Source organism: Salvelinus fontinalis, chromosome 12 (genome assembly GCF_029448725.1).
Source record: "Salvelinus fontinalis isolate EN_2023a chromosome 12, ASM2944872v1, whole genome shotgun sequence".
Classification (NCBI taxonomy): domain Eukaryota; kingdom Metazoa; phylum Chordata; class Actinopteri; order Salmoniformes; family Salmonidae; genus Salvelinus; species Salvelinus fontinalis.
In genome coordinates this window covers 18,888,046-18,906,782 of record NC_074676.1, presented here as the reverse complement: position 1 = coordinate 18,906,782, position 18,737 = coordinate 18,888,046, and the positions used below count along the sequence as shown (strand labels likewise).

The window sequence follows — 18,737 nt, the reverse complement described above, 5'->3', positions numbered from 1 at the left end:
TATCAGCTGTCTGGGTGGATGGTCTCAGACAATTCCGCAGGTGAAGAAGCCGGATGTAGAGGTCCTGGGCTAGCATGGTTACACATGGTCTGCGGTTGTGAGGCCGGTTGGAAGTACTGTCAAAACGACGTTTGGAGGCGGCTCATGGTAGGGAATTCCATTCTCTGGCAACAGCTCATTCCTGCAGTCAGGATGCCAATTGCACGCTTCCTTTAAAACATCTGTGGCATTGTGTTATGTGACAAAAATTCACATTTTAGAGTGGCCTTTTATTGTCCCCAGAACAAGGTGCACCTGTGTAATGATCATGCTGTTGAATCAGCTTCTTGATATGCCACACCTGTCAATTGGATGGATTATCTTGGCAAAGGAAAAATGCTCACTAACAGGGCTGTAAACAAAATTGTGCACAAAATTTGAGAGAAATAAGCTTCTTGTGCTAATGGAACATTTCTGGGATCTTTTATTTCAGCTCATCAAACATGGGACCAACATTTACATGTTGCGTTTATATTTTGTTCAGTAAATTATGAGATCTTACATTTAATATGGTTACATGAGACAGATAGCTAATTAAGTAAAAAAAATAAAAGTAGGGTGGTTGTTTGGAGTGGATAGGTGAGCGTATAATAGTTGGCTTAGATCTTCTACCTGTCCGACTGCAGTTTGCTTTGCCACCCACATCACAGAGTTGTGGAGAGTCAATGCACTCACAGCAGTTCCCTTATCAACCCGGTACGTTAACTGATGATGTATCACATTTAGAAAGTAAACACATGTTTAGGGCATCAGTTTAGCTGCCTGGCCCAGCCCTTTGGTGTACACTAGAGTCCTAGCAGAGGCAGGAAGTTGAACAGGAAGTTACTTTACCATTAGTGACGGTTGGGCACAGAGACACATGCACAGACTCACAACCACAAACCCCTCCCCAACCACACAAACATACCCACACACACCACAATGTCTCTAAACTTGAGAAAAACAACCCCTGGCATCACAGACCTGCCCAGAGTGGATCAAAGTGAACACAGCGTTTGGACGACTGAAAAGAGAGGGAACCCATGATTCAGAGGTGTTACCATTAGCATGCAAGGAGAGTGGCCATGTGCTGCTTTGTCACTCCAAGATCCTGCTATTCCAAGGCAGTGACTCTAGAAAAGCTGCTATTGTCAGTTAATGGAGTTGAAAGGGCCAGAGACCACAGAGGGTCTGGATATACAGAGGCTGCTAGCTAGGAGAAAAGGGAGCTTTTAGCGCATGCCAGAACCTCCAGGTGCTCTGACTGGAAGAGAAAGGCTCCTCTCTCTCCTATTGCTATACACAGCATATTACACCACATACTCTAGTAAACACTGTACACTGGCAACCACCACCACACACATTAGTCAATTTGCAGTTTGTGCTCTCCTAGCTGTCTTATCAGACTTGAAAGCCAAACAGCTCTTTCCCACCTGTCTGAATTTCTCTGATGCATCTCTCTCTCTCAAATATCAAATATGTCAGTAGTGTATATATAAAAAAATGTAAGGACATACCAAATAAATGCAAAAATATTCCCATATATAGTAGGTACAGTTTAAACCATTCTCACACCTATCTTTTTAAATGGATCAGATTATTCAAACTCCTGATGGTAAAGTTTAAACACTGACTAATGCTCAGGCACTATTTAAAAGAAAGAAAAATATTTACAATAAAAAAGCTTATTCAGATTCAGAAGGGTTCTATGCAAAACCCTTTTTGCCTTCCAAATAATCATTCTGGCCTCCCAAAGAATATCAAAGAACCCAGTCTTACAACAAAAAACGGTTCTTAGGATGACAAATATTCTAGGTAGAACACTTTGCCTTACAAAGAACCCTCGTCTTCCAAAAAGGGTTCTTTCAAAGAAAATGGTTCCTTCTGCAAAGAATCCTGTTGGAACCCTTTTTCTAAGAGTGTACATTTCTCACAAACTCTGGCAACATCAGTGTGACATTGATCTTGTGAACCATGTTCTTTCTGTTCATCTCTCTCTCAGTAGAAGACGGTGCTGTCAGCATGTATGTTGTGGCTAGCCCTCACTCTGCTGGTCACAAGATCCACAGAGCTAATAGACCAGTGGTACAGGAGAAACATGAGATCCCTCTCACACAAAACTCACCAAAGCAAAGTCACCTGAAGGACTCTCTTTTTCTCTCCCTCTCCTCAACCTTTCTCCGACCCTCCCTTTTTCCGCCTTTCTTCTTCTCTTACTTTTTTGAAGGCTTGGCATGAAGAGGTTCTGCTTCTCAAATCTCAGTGACCGCTCATTTTCACCATTATGTCTTTCAAAGACTTTCAGCTCCCACCTCTTACATCCAAATTGAGAAAACATTTGAGTTATTACATGATTACCGACTCGCAGTGAAAGCTCACAGAAATGCCATAGAAAAATACACTTAGCTACAGCCGCTGTATTGGTACCAATTACAAAATGTAGTCTGGTTGGAGATTTGGGGGGGTGGGGTTAGAGATGGCTGGGCTTGCCTCATGCATTAAGGATCTGTATACATTACAGAGAGAGGCCTTTGGAGAAGCTTTGCCTGGGCTACAAAGACTGCAGTGTATATGATCAGGGAAGAGAATGCAGGGCCGGGGGTACAGCCTTGCTACCGGCGAGCCTGAGACTCACAGAGAGGCATTACAGCGTAATTAATTGGTTGAACAACGTTCTGGGAGATACAGTAGGGCTGAAATACAGTTCAAATGCAGATCAGCTTCTGACTGAGAGAAGGGGCCACCAAAAGCACTGGAGAGGGGGATGAGGCTGAAACTCAATGAAAAGGGAAGAAAAGCAATTGCTGAATTTAGTGATGGCCAGGCTGTGACACCTACGGGTGGTTGGTTGGTAGAGAAAGCTAGAGGAGGGTAGTACAAGGGTCAAGCACGTGTCCATGCAGATCAGATGGCAGGTGACAGTACTCCCAGCTTGCATGGGCACAAGCCCTCTTTGTGAGGCCCTAGTCCTGGTCCACAGGGGCCTCTCACCGACCCTCAACTTGAAATGTGACACCCACAGGTACGGGAGGGGTAGTTACGCCAGGGGAGCCAATACATGCACACAGACTGGGGGCCGGCTGGCCTCGATGGTGTGTGTGTCCAGCCTGGACGGACACAGCCTGATCTGGCCCTGTGCATTCCTTTAGCCAGGATCTGATCTTACAGGGCTTGTCTAACATGCTCTGAGGAGCGGAGTAAAGCTGGCCACTAGCCAAGTCACCCTGAGCAAACAACCTAGCGATGAAAACAGCCATCATAATATTTCTATAACATGGACATGCATGGATGTTGCATGAATGTTTTTTTGTGTGTGTTTGCGAGTGAGTGTGTCTAAAGCAGAACATTATTTTTAAAAAGTGGATCCAATAGGAGGCGTCATTAACCAGAATGGGTAGGAGAGCAAAACATTTTCTGAAGGTCACATTTCAAGGTACCTCCTATTGCCTTGGACATTTACAGAACCACATGTGGACTGGATCCACAGTAATGCGAGAGCCATTGTAAAAAGCTTCCATTAATAGGATCTTGGTTTACATGGATGTCTGGACGAAACACATGTCCATGAGTCCTGTTGTTAATGGTGTGCTTTAGGAGGAAAGACTGCAGCACATGTAGGGTTCAAAGACAAGGCCAGGGTAGGACGAGCTGTAACCACCCCAGGACTGCATTCGCCAGACACCCAATTACTGTTAACACACACGCGCGCGCGCACACACACACACACGCACATAGACACACGCACACACAGCTATCAGTTTCTTACAACACTGCATGCCCTAAGCTTAAACCACTGGGCAAACAAATATACAGTAGGAACACATGGGGGAAATGTGAGCACACACCCCTTTGTTTCTAAACCTTTAAACACATACAACACACACGCACAAACTACCTTATACCTCCTCTCTTGTTTGCCTTTAAACCGTTCATATTTATAGCTGTATAATGGCACAGAGCCAGAGAGGAGGCACAGTGATACCCCTCCCCTCCCCCCACCCAGCCAAGTCAAAGAGAGCGAGACTAAGCCAGACCTGTTTGATTCAGCACCAACTTCCCCTCCTCAAAAAGATGCCCCTTTGACATACATCCAATCAAGATCCCTCACTGAAAGCATGAGGGAGCGAAAGCCAAAGAAAATTAAAGAGAAAGAGATGCAGAGGAATTTATGAATTTCTTCCTTTGAATTAGAAAATTAGCATTAAAGCACATCGACATATCCCTAAGCTGTGGTCAGACAATGAGTAGAGCTCTTTCGTACCCTCACATTGAATGAAGAGCAGATAGATGCTTTCTGAAGGCTACAGTGGCAATACAATACCAAGATAACTGTCTGAAAGCATGAGAAAAGAGCAGCTGCCCGGAATGGGCTCATCGTTTTCCCTAACACACTCTCCGGTAAGTGTGTGTCTGAGTGTGCGTGTGTGAGAGAGCACAAGCAACTGTCTCCTTTGTGTCTGTGCTGTCATGAGTCTCAGACTGCCAGACGTAAGCTAGTGTAGCCTAGCGCACATTGCTTTACCAGCGTCTACACATCCATTTGGCACTGCCCCAGCCTATCGTTCTCTCTCCTTACACACAAATAGACACACTATACATGCTCATCAACTGTCTAGCCATAAAATCCACCAACAAAGGAGAGTGTTTCCAGGCTGAAACCAGAGGAAAAAAGCCCCAGACAAAGAGGTATCCGCTGAGCAGAGAGAGATGCAGTGCCCTCACCTTGAGCCGGTTCCGACCTGGAGGAGGCCAGTAATCCAAAGGTGACCCCCAAGAGCAAAGTCCACATCCTGGGCTTAGCGTCTGGCGATGGCTGGGTGAGTGACTGGAGGAGGAGGAGGAGGTGTGTATGGTCTCTCCAGTGGTCCTGTCTTCTCTGTGCCAGGAGTGAGGGGTGGTGTGTGTGTGTGAGAGAGAGAGAGAGCGATAAAAAGAGAGAGAGGTTGTTGTGGGTGTCTGGTAGCTATTGGAGCTGAGACTGACTTTAGCCAACTTTTTTATATTCTGTGTGTGAGAGAGGGTTTCAGAGCTTAGTGACACACAGGCAGAAGGGGGAAGAGGGTGGTGCCGGTGTGTACACACCCTTCTGCTTCTCCCTCTCTTGCTTCCTCCCCCCCTCCTTCCCTACCTTGTGCAGCCTCTCTCTTTTTCTCTCTCACACTCTCTTTTCTCCTTCCTGTCACTGTTTGTTTTTTATTTTTTATTAGCTTGGAAGGTGCCCCTCTCTTGTGTTTTGCTGACTATCCCCTCTCCTTCACTCCCTCTTCTACCTTTCTTAAATTCTGTCTCTGACAGCAACAGTTTCTGAGTGCATCTGGTCTTTTGTTCACTCCTTGCTCTGCTTTCATTTAATCTCATTTTTCTCCAGTAAACCTCTCCCCCTCTTTCTCCCCCTTCTCTTCCCAATCTCAACAACTGCCATGATACAGTGACACTGTCATCCGATGAAATAAAGCTCACTTTTATTCTTACCATGGGCTTTTTTTTCAAGACCTTCCCTATCCGAGTCTCTTTTCCATTGTAACTAATAGGTCAAACGACTAGATGGATTTCGGCCATATTCATATTATAGATCACTGGCCAATGAGAATTCAAGGTGAGCCTATATGAAACAGAACCATGAACTGACTGGACATACACTGCCTTCAGAAATGATTCATACCCTGTGACTTATTTCACATTTTGTTGTGTTACAGTCTCAATTCAAAATGGATGAAATAAAAAAAAATCTTGCCCATCTACACAATACCCCATAATGACAAAGTGAAAACATGTTTTTAGAAAAATGTTCAAATTGATTGAAAATGAAATACAGATATCTCATTTAAATAAGTATTCACACCGCTGAGTCAATACTTTGTAAAAACACCTTTGGCAGCGATTACATCTTTGAGTCGTCTTGGGTATGTCTGTATCAGCTTTGCACATCTGGATTTGTGGATTTTCTCCCATATTTTCTCAAGCTCTGTTAAGTTAGATGGGGAGCGACGGTGAACAGCAATCTTCCAGTCTTTGCACAGATTTTCAATTTGATTCAAGTCCGGGCTTTGCCTGGGCCACTCAGGGACTTTCACATTGTTGTTCTGAAGCCATTCTTTCATAGCTTTGGCTGTATGCTTGGAGTCATTGTTCTGTTGGTTGTTTGCACTCTGAAGCAGGTTGTCATCAAGGATTTGCCTGTATTTGGTTCCATTCATTGTTCCTTCTATCCTTACCAGTCTCCCAGGCCTTGCCACTGAAAAGCCTCCCCATAGCATGATCCTGCCAACACCATGCTTCAAGGTAGGGAGGGTGTTAGACGGGTGATGAGCTGTGCCTGGTTTTCTCCAGACATAGCGCTATGCATTCAAGCCAAAGAGTAAAATGTTTGTCTCACAGACCACAGAATATTTTTGCCTTATGCGCTCAGTCTTTCACATGCTTTTTCTGCAAACTCCAAACGTGCTGTTACGTGCCTTTTTCTCAGGAGTGGGTTCCGTCTGGCCACTCTCCCAAAAGCTCAGATTGGTGAAGTGCTGTAGAAACTGTTGTCCTTCTGTCAGGTTCTCCCATCTCAGCCAATGAACTCTGTAGTTCTGTCAGAGTGATCATTGGGTTCTTGGTCACCTCCCTGACCAAGGTCCTTCTTGCTCGGTTTCTCAGTTTGGTTGGACGGCCAGCTCTAGGCAGAGTCTGGGTAGTTCCATATTTTAAAAATGTCCCAATGATGGAGACCACTGCGCTCTTGTAAACATTCAACACTCTAGAAATAGTTTTATAACCTTCACTATTCTATTTCGGAGATCTTCCTCATTGTATAGTTTCTGCTCTGACTTTCACTCTCAACTGTGGGGCCTTATATAGACAGGTGTGTTTCTTTCTAAATCAAGTTTCTCCTTTCTCTTCACTATTATTCTACAATGTACAATAGTAAAAAATAAAGAAAAACCCTTGAATGAGTCCAAACTTTTCACTGGTACTGTATATATGGAGACTGTTAAATGCCAAAAATAAGTTAAATACATTTAAACAATTCAAAACAATTCCTGATATTTCTTATATCTCGCTGTCACGATCCTCTTCCTGGAAATGACTGGACAAAAGCGCAGCGTGGTACGTGTTCATGATATTTTATTAAATCAGAACACTTGAACAAAAATAATAAAGAGAAAAACAAATAGTTCTGTAAGGTAACTAAACTATACAGAAAACAAAACACAGGTGGGAAAAGGCTGCCTAAGTATGATTCCCAATCAGAGACAACGATAGACAGCTGCCTCTGATTGAGAACCACACCCGGCCAAACACAAAGAAATAGAAAACATAGAAATAAAGAACATAGAATGCCCACCCTAGTCACACCCTGGCCTAACCAAAATAGAGAATAAAAAACTCTCTATGGTCAGGGTGTGACACTCTCAGATATAGGACAGACACTTCAGAACAAGCTTCCTTCCGATTTTTTGAGAGACTATCTGTTGTTCCATGTAGTGAATCAGTTATTCAATGTGTTTGTATGGGCTAATAGCAGTAAGGCCACACATGTAATTTTCATCAAATACTTTTATTTTTTTGGATACTTCAAGGTGTCTTAAAATTCCAACTCAAATAGCAAAAGGATCCTTGGTATAACTTTCTTTAAACAATTCCATATAGCTGTTAGACTGTTATGGGAAAGCTATATCCTCCTGATTCTTGCTTACAGGAAAAACTCCAACAGGAAGTACCACCAACACGCTCAAAACGGAAGTGGTCAGATGAAGTGGATGCTAAACTACAGGACTGCGTCCTAACACAGACTGTAAAATATTCCGGGATTAATCAGATAACATTCAGGAGTTTACCACAACAGTCACCAGCTTTATTAATAAATGCATTGACAACTTTGTCTCCACAGTGACCATACAACATATCAACCAGAAAACATGGATTACAGGCAACATCCGCACTGAGATATAGGCTAGAGTTACCGCTTTCAAGGAGCGGGACATGAATCGAAACGCTTATAAGAAATCCCACTACAACTTCTGATGAGCCATAAAACACGCAAAGTGTCAATACAAGACCCTCAATACAGTTCTAAAGCTGCACCATTGAGAGTATATTGACTGGCTGCACCACCACTTGGCATGGCAACTGCTTGGCACCGGACAGCAAGTTGCTAGAAAGGGTAGTGTTTACGGCCCAGTACACCACTGGGGCCAAGCTCCCTGCCGTCAAGGATCTCTATACCAGGCAGTGTTAGAGGAAAGCCCTAAAAATGGTCAAAAACTCCAGCCATGCAAGTCACAGACTGTTCTCTCTGCTACCGCATGGAAAGCATTACCGATGCACAAAGTCTGGAACCAACAAGACCCTGGACAGCTTCTACCCCCAAGCCGTAAGACCACTAAATAGTTAATCAAATAGCTACCTGGATTATCTGCATTGACCGATGTCATGACTGTCCTGGGAGGATCTCAATGAATCAGCTTGGCAATTGCTGACAATAACCAGACAGCTCACACCCGGTCGTAAATTTAAGCAGGGGAAAACTCTCTCTCTACCGTTTCGTATCAACCAAAGGAATAACTTTGTCTAGAGAGACTTTTTCCCACCCAAACTCTAATGTCCAAAAAGTGATAATGGAGCAATATTTCTAACACAGCAATGTGGGAAGTGGTCACTAATGTCATATTGTTTTTCATTTTGTGATGTTATTAAAAATTATATGGACCAAATACTGTAACTTGGAAAGGATACCCCCTTTATCTGTCATGTTTTCATCCAATATGTTGTGAATACAATATGAACAATTATGAACATATTTTTGCTATGATATGAATGTGATTTTAGGAGGGATAAGAAAATCTAACTCCTATAAACTGTGCATAAGTAAGTAGCCATGCCCAAAGTGAGGTCAGACAGCGTGTCAGACAGACAGAGACATCCCTTTTGGCCTGAGTGCATAAAAAGCCTTGGTAACGAAAATAACATTAGAACAGAAAGGCATGGAGCGGTAGCTTCATGTTGGAAATGGTTGAAATGTTGAACGTCAACACGAGGTGAAGAAATAAACTCACCTTCCTTTAGACCAGAAAGACGACGAGCTGCAGCTCAAGTCCATCGTGGTCCGAATCCTGAATACCAACACGAGGAGGAAGCGGTGAGAAGCTCACCTCAGACAATCACTGGTACAACTGATTAGCTGTCTTAAGTCAGATATCGAGAAAAGTGAATCTAAGTGAGACTATCCTACTACACTCATCACCAATGGGAACCGTCGACATGGCTGGTTATCTTCCAGAGTGAACAACAGTAGAGGACGGGAAAGGGGAGACCACTTTCAGACAATCAGGACCGAGATGACGAAGGCACATGTAAATACATTCATGATTTTGTATTACAAACGGGCAGCGGTTTGTGTGCAAAGTATATGGTTAACGTGAGAATAGTTATAGAAAGTGTCCCTTTTTCTTTCTCTCTCTCTCTCTCTACCCCCTCCCATCTATGTTGTAACAAGCCGTCATATCTTGACAGTTCACTAAGAACCTTGTTTCATGTAGGTGTGTGTGGGTATTCTGTGTTATTATTTAGTTAGCTAGTAAATGAATGATTTTACCAATTTGTTTAGAACTGAATAACCCAAGAAGGAGATTTGCAAATCCAAAAAGGTTACGATCGTTTGACTGAGTATTTGATAAAAGGTAATGATTAATAAGATGACTGTTTATCGATGTTAGATGTAAAGGATTTCTCTGTACTTTGTTCCGTTAATTTTTCCCTAGATCCTTACAAGTCTCTCAGTCTCTACCACTGAAAAATATCCCCACAGCATGATGCTATCACCACCATGCTTCACCTTAGGGATGGAGAAAGGTTTCCAATCCAAAGAGTTCAACCTTGGTTTCATCAGACCAGAGAATCTTGTTTCTCATGATCCGACAGTCCTTTAGCATTCTTTTGGAAAACTCCAAGCGGGCCGTCATGTTCCTTTTTTTGAGGAGTGGCTTCCATCTGGCCACTCTACCATAAAGGCCTGATTGGTAGAGTGCTGCAGAGATGGTTTTCCTTCTGGACGAATCTGGCATCTCCACAGAGGAAGTCTGGAGCTCTGTTAGAGTAACCATCGGGTTCTTGGCCACCTCACCTGGCCGGGAGGCCAGCTCTAGGAAGAGTCTTGGTGGATCCCAACTTCTTCCATTTAAGAATGATGGAGGCCACTGTGTTCTTGGGGACCTTCAATGCTGCATGACATTTTGGGTACCCTTCCCCAGTTCTGTGCCTCGACACAATCCTGTCTCTGAGCTCTACGGACAATTCCTTCAACCTCAAGGCTTGGTCAACTGTGGGACCTTGAATAGCCAAGTGTGTGCCTTTCTAAATCATGTCCAATCAATTGAATTTACCACAGGTGGGCTCCAATGAAGTTGTAGAAACATCTCAAGGTTGATCAATGGAAACAGGATGCACCTAAGCTCAATTTCGAGTCTCATAGAAGTGTCTGAATACTTATGTAAATAAAGTATTTATGTTTAAAACAAACAAAAAAACAACCTGTTTTTACTTTGTCATTGTGTTTAGACTGCTGAGGATTTTTTTTTTTAATTCAATCCATTTTAGAATAAGGTGTAACAAAATGTGGAAAAAGTAATTCATAAACAACGTAGACTCACAGTGAAATGCTTATTCACATCGACTCGGTACTGGTACCTTGTGTGTATATAGCCAAGTTGTCACGACTCCTACCGAAGGTGGCTCCTCTTCCTGTTCGGGTGGCGCTCGGCGATCGTTGTCACCAGCCTACTAGCTGCCACCGATCCCTTTTCCCTTTTCTGTTGGTTTTGTCTGATTTCTTTCACCTGTTTCTTGTTTAGATTTTGAGTTGGGCTATTTTAGCCGGTAGGCCCGCCTGCTCTTTGTGCGGGCTTGATTATTTTTCCCACTGTGTTGACGTGTGGTAGTGCGTGTTGTTTAGTTACCTGTTTTGGGCATTTGTTTGATTACGCCCAGTTTCGTGGAGAGTACTACTTTTCCCTGTGCGCAATAAAGCGCTATTCTGAACTTTCTGCCTCCTGCACCTGACTCTGCACCCACTACGCCTAGTGTGTTACACAAGTTATCGTTATTCATTGTTTATTTATTCCTCGTGTTATTCTTTTTTTGAATATATTTTTTCTCTGCATTGTTGGGAAGGGCCCGTAAATAAGCATTTCACTGTGAGTCTACGCCTGTTGTTTACGAATCATGTGACAAATAACTGTCACGCCCTGGCCTTTGTTATCTTTGTTTCTGTAATAGTTTGGTTAGGTCAGGGTGTGACAGGGGGGAAGTTTGTGTGTTTTTGTCTTGTCTTGGGTGGTTGTATGGTATAGGGGGTTTAGGTAGAGTAAATGGGTTTGTGTTTGAGTGTAGGTGTCTAGGTATGTCTATGGTTGCCTGAATGGTTCTCAATCAGAGACAGCTGTCATTCATTGTCTCTGATAGGGAGCCATATTTAAGGCAGCCATAGGCAGTATGCTTTTGTGGGTAGTTGTCTATGTTCTATGTTGCATGTGTGCACTTAGTCCATTATAGCTTCACGTTCGTCTGTTTGTTGTTTTGTTTTTCGTTCGCTTTCGTCTTCCAAAGAAAAGAAGATGTATTTTTCACACGCTGCCCCTTGGTCCACTCATTGTCCTCAAGACGATCGTGACAGAACTACCCACCAAAGAAGGACCAAGCAGCGTGTCAAGCAGCAGCAGGAACAACCTACACAGGATTTCTGGACATGGGAGGACGAATTGGATGGTAAGGGACCTTGGGCTCAACCTGGAGAATATCGCCGCCCTCGTGAAGAGCTGGAGGCAGCTAAAGCCGAGAGGCGGTGGGATGAGGAGGCAGCACGGAGGCGAGGCTGGAAGCCTGTTAATCAAGCCCAAAAATGTATTGGGGGGGGCTACAACGGAGTGTGGCGAAGTCAGGTAGGAGACCTGAGCCAACTCTCTGTACTTACCGTGGAGAGCGAGAGTACGGGCAGACACCGTGTTATGCGATAGAGCGCATGGTGTCTCCTGTACGTGTGCATAGCCCGGTGCGGTACATACCAGCTCCTCGTATCGGCCGGGCTAGTTTGAGTATTGAGCCAGGTGCCATGAAGCCGGCTCAACGCGTCTGGTCTCCAGTGCGTCTCCTCGGGCCGGCATACATGGCACCAGCCTTACGCATGGTGTCCCCGGTTCGCCTACACAGCCCAATGCGGGTTATTCCACCTCCCCGCACTGGTCGGGCTACGGGGAGCATACAACCAGGTAAGGTTGGGCAGGCTCAGTGCGCAAGGGAGCCAGTACGCCTGCACGGTCCGGTATTTCCGGCGCCACCTCCCCGCCCCAGCCCAGTACCACGCACCAGGCCTACAGTGCGCCTCAGCCGGCCAGAGTCTGCCGTCTGCCCAGCGGCGCCTGAACTGCCCGTCTGCTCAGCGGCGCCTGAACTGCCCGTCTGCCAAGCACCGCCTGCGCCGCCCGTCTGTACTGAGCCTTCAAAGCCGCCCGTCTGTCCTGAGCCTTCAAAGCCGCCCGTCTGTCCTGAGCCTTCAGAGCCGTCCGTCAGTCAGGAGCCGATAGAGCCGTCAGCCAGTCAGGAGCCGCCAGAGCCGTCCGCCAGTCAGGAGCCGCCAGAGCCGTCCGCCAGTCAGGAGCCGCCAGAGCCGTCCGCCAGACAGGAGCCGCCAGAGCCTTCCGCCAGACAGGAGCCGCCAGAGCCTTCCGCCAGACAGGAGCAGCCAGAGCCTTCCGTCAGACAGGAGCAGCCAGAGCCTTCCGTCAGACATGACCAGCCAGAGCCGTCATCCAGCCATGACCAGCCAGAGCCGTCATCCAGCCATGACCAGCCAGAGCCGTCATCCAGCCATGACCAGCCAGAGCCGTCATCCAGCCATGACCAGCCAGAGCCGTCATCCAGCCATGACCAGCCAGAGCCGTCATCCAGCCATGACCAGCCAGAGCCGTCATCCAGCCATGACCAGCCAGAGCCGTCATCCAGCCATGACCAGCCAGAGCCGTCATCCAGCCATGACCAGCCAGAGCCGTCAGCCAGCCATGACCAACCAGAGCCGTCAGCCAGCCATGACCAGCCAGAGCAGTCAGCCAGCCATGACCAGCCAGAGCCGTCAGCCAGCCATGACCAGCCAGAGCCGCCAGTCAGCCATGACCAGCCAGAGCCGCCAGTCAACCACGACCTGCCAGAGCCGCCAGTCAGCCAGGATCTGCCAGAGCCGCCAGTCAGCCATGACCAGCCAGAGCCGTCATCCAGCCATGACCAGCCAGAGCCGTCATCCAGCCATGACCAGCCAGAGCCGTCATCCAGAGCCGGAGCCGCCAGAGCCGCCAGTCAGCCAGGATCTACCAGAGCCGCCAGTCAGCCAGGATCTACCAGAGCCACCAAAGCGGGTATTGACAATGGTGGAGTGGGGGCCACGTCCCGCACCCGAGCCGCCGCCAATATAAGGCCCACCCCGGACCCTCCCCTTTTGTGTCAGGTTTTGCGTCTGGAGTCCGCACCGTTGGAGGGGGGGTACTGTCACGACCTGGCCTTTGTTATCTTTGTTTCTGTAATAGTTTGGTTAGGTCAGGGTGTGACAGGGGGGAAGTTTGTGTTTTTGTCTTGTCTTGGGTGGTTGTATGGTATAGGGGGTTTAGATAGAGTAGATGGGTTTGTGTTTGAGTGTAGGTGTCTAGGTATGTCTATGGTTGCCTGAATGGTTCTCAATCAGAGACAGCTGTCATTCATTGTCTCTGATTGGGAGCCATATTTAAGGCAGCCATAGGCAATAGGCTTTTGTGGGTAATTGTCTATGTTCTATGTTGCATGTGTGCACTTAGTCTATTATAGCTTCACGTTTGTTGTTTTGTTTTTCGTTCGCTTTCGTCTTCCAAATAAAAGAATATGTATTTTTCACACGCTGCGCCTTGGTCCACTCATTGTCCTCAAGACGATCGTGACAATAACATTTGATTTGAACACACACACACTTTAAACCCCCTATTATCCTTCGAGTCCCTTCTTTAAAAGTCACTGTCTCTTCTTCTAGCCATGGTAGCCAAAATAATGGTCAACTAGGCATTTTTATACATGACCCTAAAAATGGAATGTTTTAATTGCTTAATTCACTTAGGAACCACACCAGTGTGGAAAATATATTGAAAGTGTTTTGTATAGTTTGCCAGCTACCTTTAGATGGCAACTATGTGAAGATTAGGCAAGCTGTTAATATGGCTGCAAGGCAAAGTGTTGAGTAGCCAGTGAAATTGTGCCCATTTCAAACGGCCTCCTACTCAAATCTTGCTCGTACAATATGGATATTATTATTATTTTTGGATAGAAAACACTTTCTAGTTTCTAAAACAGTTGGAATTATTTCTCTGAGTGAAACAGAAGTCCTTCTGCAGCACTTTTCCTGACCAGGAAGTGAAATGTCAGAAATCGATGCTCTTTTCAACTTGATGCCTATACATGGTCTTGACACTTAGGAGTCTACTTACACTCCATACGCCTTCCTATTGGTGTAAAGAGGATGTGAGAGAAGACATTTTGTGCTCATCTTGGTCTGTTGTGGAAAAAAAACTATTTCTTTGACGTGACCATCCACTTCCGGTACTCTGAAGGAAGTGGGATTGACTTCTGTTTTGCTGCCGTAACGAACGACTAACATCTCCGGCTCAAATTTTCTTTGATACATGTGACCATATCATCGTAATGTATGTTTTTTCAATATAGTTTAATCAGATTATTGAAATTTTTTCGGGAGTTTTGCCGTGTTCCGTCCTCTGACTGTGTTTACGTTGGAGAAATTTGTGCCACTCGGCTAGTGCCAATGCTAATTGAAGAGGGAAATTTGCCATTCTGAATCCAAACAACGACTCATCTGGACAGAGGACACCTTGTTCAACATTCGGATGAAAGATCAGCAAAAGTAAGACCCATTTTATGATGTTATTTCATATATCCGTCGTGCATGTGAACTGGCCGTGGGCGCCCAATTGTTTCTGTCTATTGTGGCTACGCTAATATAGCGATACATTTTGTTTTCGCTGTAAAACATTTAATAAATCGGAAATATTGTTTGGAATCACAAGATGCCTGTCTTTCAATTGCTGCAGACTATGTATTTTTCAGAAATGTTTTATGATGAGTAATTAGCTATTTGACGTTGGTGTCTGTAAATATTATGGCTGCTTTCGGTGCAATTTCTGATTGTAGCTGAAATGTAAACTATGGTTTATACATGAAATATGCAAATTTTTCAAACAAAACATATGCTATATAATAAATATGTTATCAGACTGTCATCTGATGAATTTGTTTCTTGGTTAGTGGCTATTTATATCTTTATTTGGTCGAATTTGTGATAGCACCTGATGGAGTAAGAAAGTGATGGAGTTAGAAAAGTGGTGTCTTTTGCTAACGTGGTTATCTAATAGATTTACATATTTTGTCTTCCCTGTAAAACATTTTAAAAATCGGACATGTTGGCTTGATTCACAAGATGTGCACCTTTCATCTGGTGTCTTGGACTTGTTAATGTGTGAAAGTTAAATATTTAAAAAAAATATCTTTTGAATTTCGCGCCCTGCACTTTGAGCTGGATGTTGTCATAAGTGTACCGGTGTCGGGCTGCCCCCCTAACAGGTTTTAATAACGTTATCAACCACACCGTTTCTATTTCCATGAGGGTGATATCATCACTATGACATTCATATTGAACTTCTAACTTAAAATACACTGGTTCTTTCAGGTCTAAAGGAAAAAACTCAGACAAAATGTTTCTACATTTCCATGTACTTACAACAGGTCAACAATATGAATGCTGTATTATAGTTGTCTTGTTTTCTGCTCCTTTACCAAACATGCATAAAGAATGTTGTAATGGCCCACTGTGAAAACACAATGCTGGCAAGGAGTTAAGGCCAGCACAAAGGCACCCAATTGATTCTATTTGGCCCTTTCACTGGACAATCGATTTCGAATAATGTCGAATGAGATTTCAGAGCGGCCATTTTGGACAGTAATTTTCCAGATACTAATTTCAAGTAACCCACGGCACCTTACTTGCTTGGCTACCCAAACTCCTTGCTCTGGCCAAATGCTATGCCACACCCATGGACATTAGTTTCTTCTCTGCAGTAAGTCTCGATCTGAGTATGAGTCTCGAACTGAGTACCTTCCCGACAATTTCTGCAATGAAAATACGTTCTAGACCTTTTGATTGGTCCCAGAAACCGATGGGTTGAGCCAAAGCCAGAACACGTGGGTAAAGCAACATTTAGAAAATGTGTCATTGGCTTTGATACTCTGATTTATTGGAGATGATCCAATCGCTGATGACTTTGTTTTGTACAACACCCCTCATTTTGACATCACCACGAACAACTTCAATGATTGCAGTCTCAGACTGAAGTATGTAGTGACAGTATAGAGCAGCGGAAGAATTCAGTTTGTGTTGTCAGGCAAGCACCTTTCAGGATAAACTAAACATGTGTATCTAAAGTAGTCTATGTAAAACACCTTGAATATGTGATTCTACATTAATATGATGTACTGTATATTGTATGCAACAAGCCAATATAATACAAATATATTGTATCTGTATATAGCTATAAGTATATCTACAGTATATTATCTATATGAGGTAATAGCGAGAGCAAAGGTGAGACATAAAGCACTGTGTCCAGTTCATTAACCACAGGAGAGATATAGAGAGCATTGTTATAGTTTATCTTTATCACGCCTATGAAAGATGATGGTAAAGATAACCACTGCTGTATAAATCCCACCATCGGCGATGATCTATCATCTCGATGACATCTCTAGAGATTTGGACTTGTGACTGTGACAGGTGACAGTGTGGGAGTGTTATGAATAGCAAGTTGCCATCTAGGTGTTTTCTGTGTAAAAAGCCACATTTATCTCACGCTAACAGGAAAACAGTCAGGTTTGTGTAACACATAAAGCAATGACATTGCAATAAAACACTGTGGATATCCTTTTGATAGTGTCCTTTTGATTCATTGTCCTTCAGTGTCCTTTTGATTCATTTGTGTGTCCTATCCTATGTATTGTGACTGGAATAATCTGTATCCCAACAACACAGTAAAGCAAACATACAGTAAACTCCCCTAAAGTATTATGATGCATGGCATAGTCTCCACTCTTCTGTGGCTCTCCCTGAGCCATTCATTAAACAGCTGTTAGACCTGTTGCTAGTGCTGACACTGCTGCTAGCTCCTGAAACACAGCCAGCTGTAAATGAAGGAAACACCTAGTGTGGGGCTAAACAGCCACGTTCATCATCCCTCCCAACCCAGGAGTTTATTAGGAAATACCCAACGCTGTAAATAAACACAATGTGAGTTGAATTGCTGGAATTGGTAACAATGTAGAAAACACTGGGAACAATGAAGTTCCCACAGGTCACTGTCAGAGAACCTGTCCACTTCCTATTCCTCAACCTGCCTTAGCCCCGTCAATGGAACGCAGTAATGTACAGGGATTTATAACCATATATGAGATGAAGACAGCTGGTTTCACAAGAGGCCAGTGAGTCAAGAGGACCAGAGGATCTGTGGATAAGTGGAAGGCAAAATACTTACTGCTGATAAAACCGAATTAGCTTGAATTGACTTGAGGCATGAATGTGAACTAGACTGCCCTTCAGGCTGTGGATTGTATTTTACAGCAAAATCCTTTTGTAATCTTGTGTATTACACAAGAAGATGAGAGAGTGAATCATGTGTGAATAATGATGGGATCAACCTGAGTGAGGCATACTGGGCTGTAGGAACTAGAGGACAAAGCATTAACCACAGTGACTAAAGGCCTTCCTTCCCACACTGTAAGTCGGATTTAGTCTTTTACGATTATTACATGTCACATTGTGTGATGTTACCAAATTATATTCTTAATATCAACATGGCCAGATTGTATGATTCGCTTCAGTTCTGTCGTCACATTCTGTGATTGTCTTGTGAGGCTACGTCAGCCGATGTAGGGTATGTCAACTGCAGCGGTGTATTTGGTCTGTGCATGTTCCAGCACCAGAAGCGTAAGCCTCCCTCTATGCTTATGCAAAAGTGAAGTGAGTTTTGAAAAACTGAAAGTATGCAAATAGTTTTCACATACAAATTTGATATGTCTTAACTCAGAATGAAATAGGCTTCCCAAAAATAACATGGTTGTCGCGGTAGAAAGTTTATTTTGAGGTAGCCTGATTTCAGATTTGTCCATGTAAACAAGATTATGGAAATCGTTCTTTTTGCAAAGCATGTAATGTTTTAAATCAAACTATTATATTAATCTGACCATTCACAATGATCGTATTATTATGGGTATACTGTGAGAGAAAAAGTATGTATTTACTTCATTTGTTGAATATTATTAGTTATCAATTATATGCTTATCAATAGTAAATACACTTCCATTCTAACAATGCTGGGCTTCTGAGAAAGGATGGTTCCTCTCTTCGTTTTCTGTATTATTGGGCTCTCAACAATCAGCTACGGGTGGTCCTTGACCAGCTCCATTATTGCAAAAATGTATCAATATTAAAGGTTGATTGTTTGAAGAAATTGAATGTCTCTTCTCCCTTACTTGATTAGAATTTCCACAACAATACTCAGTGCCGGTTGTGTTCCTATTGGTCAGTCACCGGGATCGACTCGTAACACCAGCCACACTACACCATAAAAGCTCAACATTTCTGACACTGGCAAAACTTTTTCCAA

The 18,737-nt window shown here is 44.0% G+C and overlaps 1 protein-coding gene across 1 annotated transcript in view; it reads right to left on the bottom strand.

Annotated features, from left to right (window-relative positions):
- The window catches only part of LOC129866915 (CD44 antigen-like), a 34,708-nt gene extending 29,609 nt beyond the window's left edge, over positions 1-5,099 (bottom strand). Inside the window, exon 1 of the mRNA XM_055939943.1 lies at positions 4,741-5,099. Within this exon, the coding sequence (XP_055795918.1) occupies positions 4,741-4,807 (67 nt within the window). The 5' untranslated portion in view covers positions 4,808-5,099. The remainder of the gene's footprint in view (positions 1-4,740) is intronic.
- Positions 5,100-18,737: the final 13,638 nt, after the last annotated feature.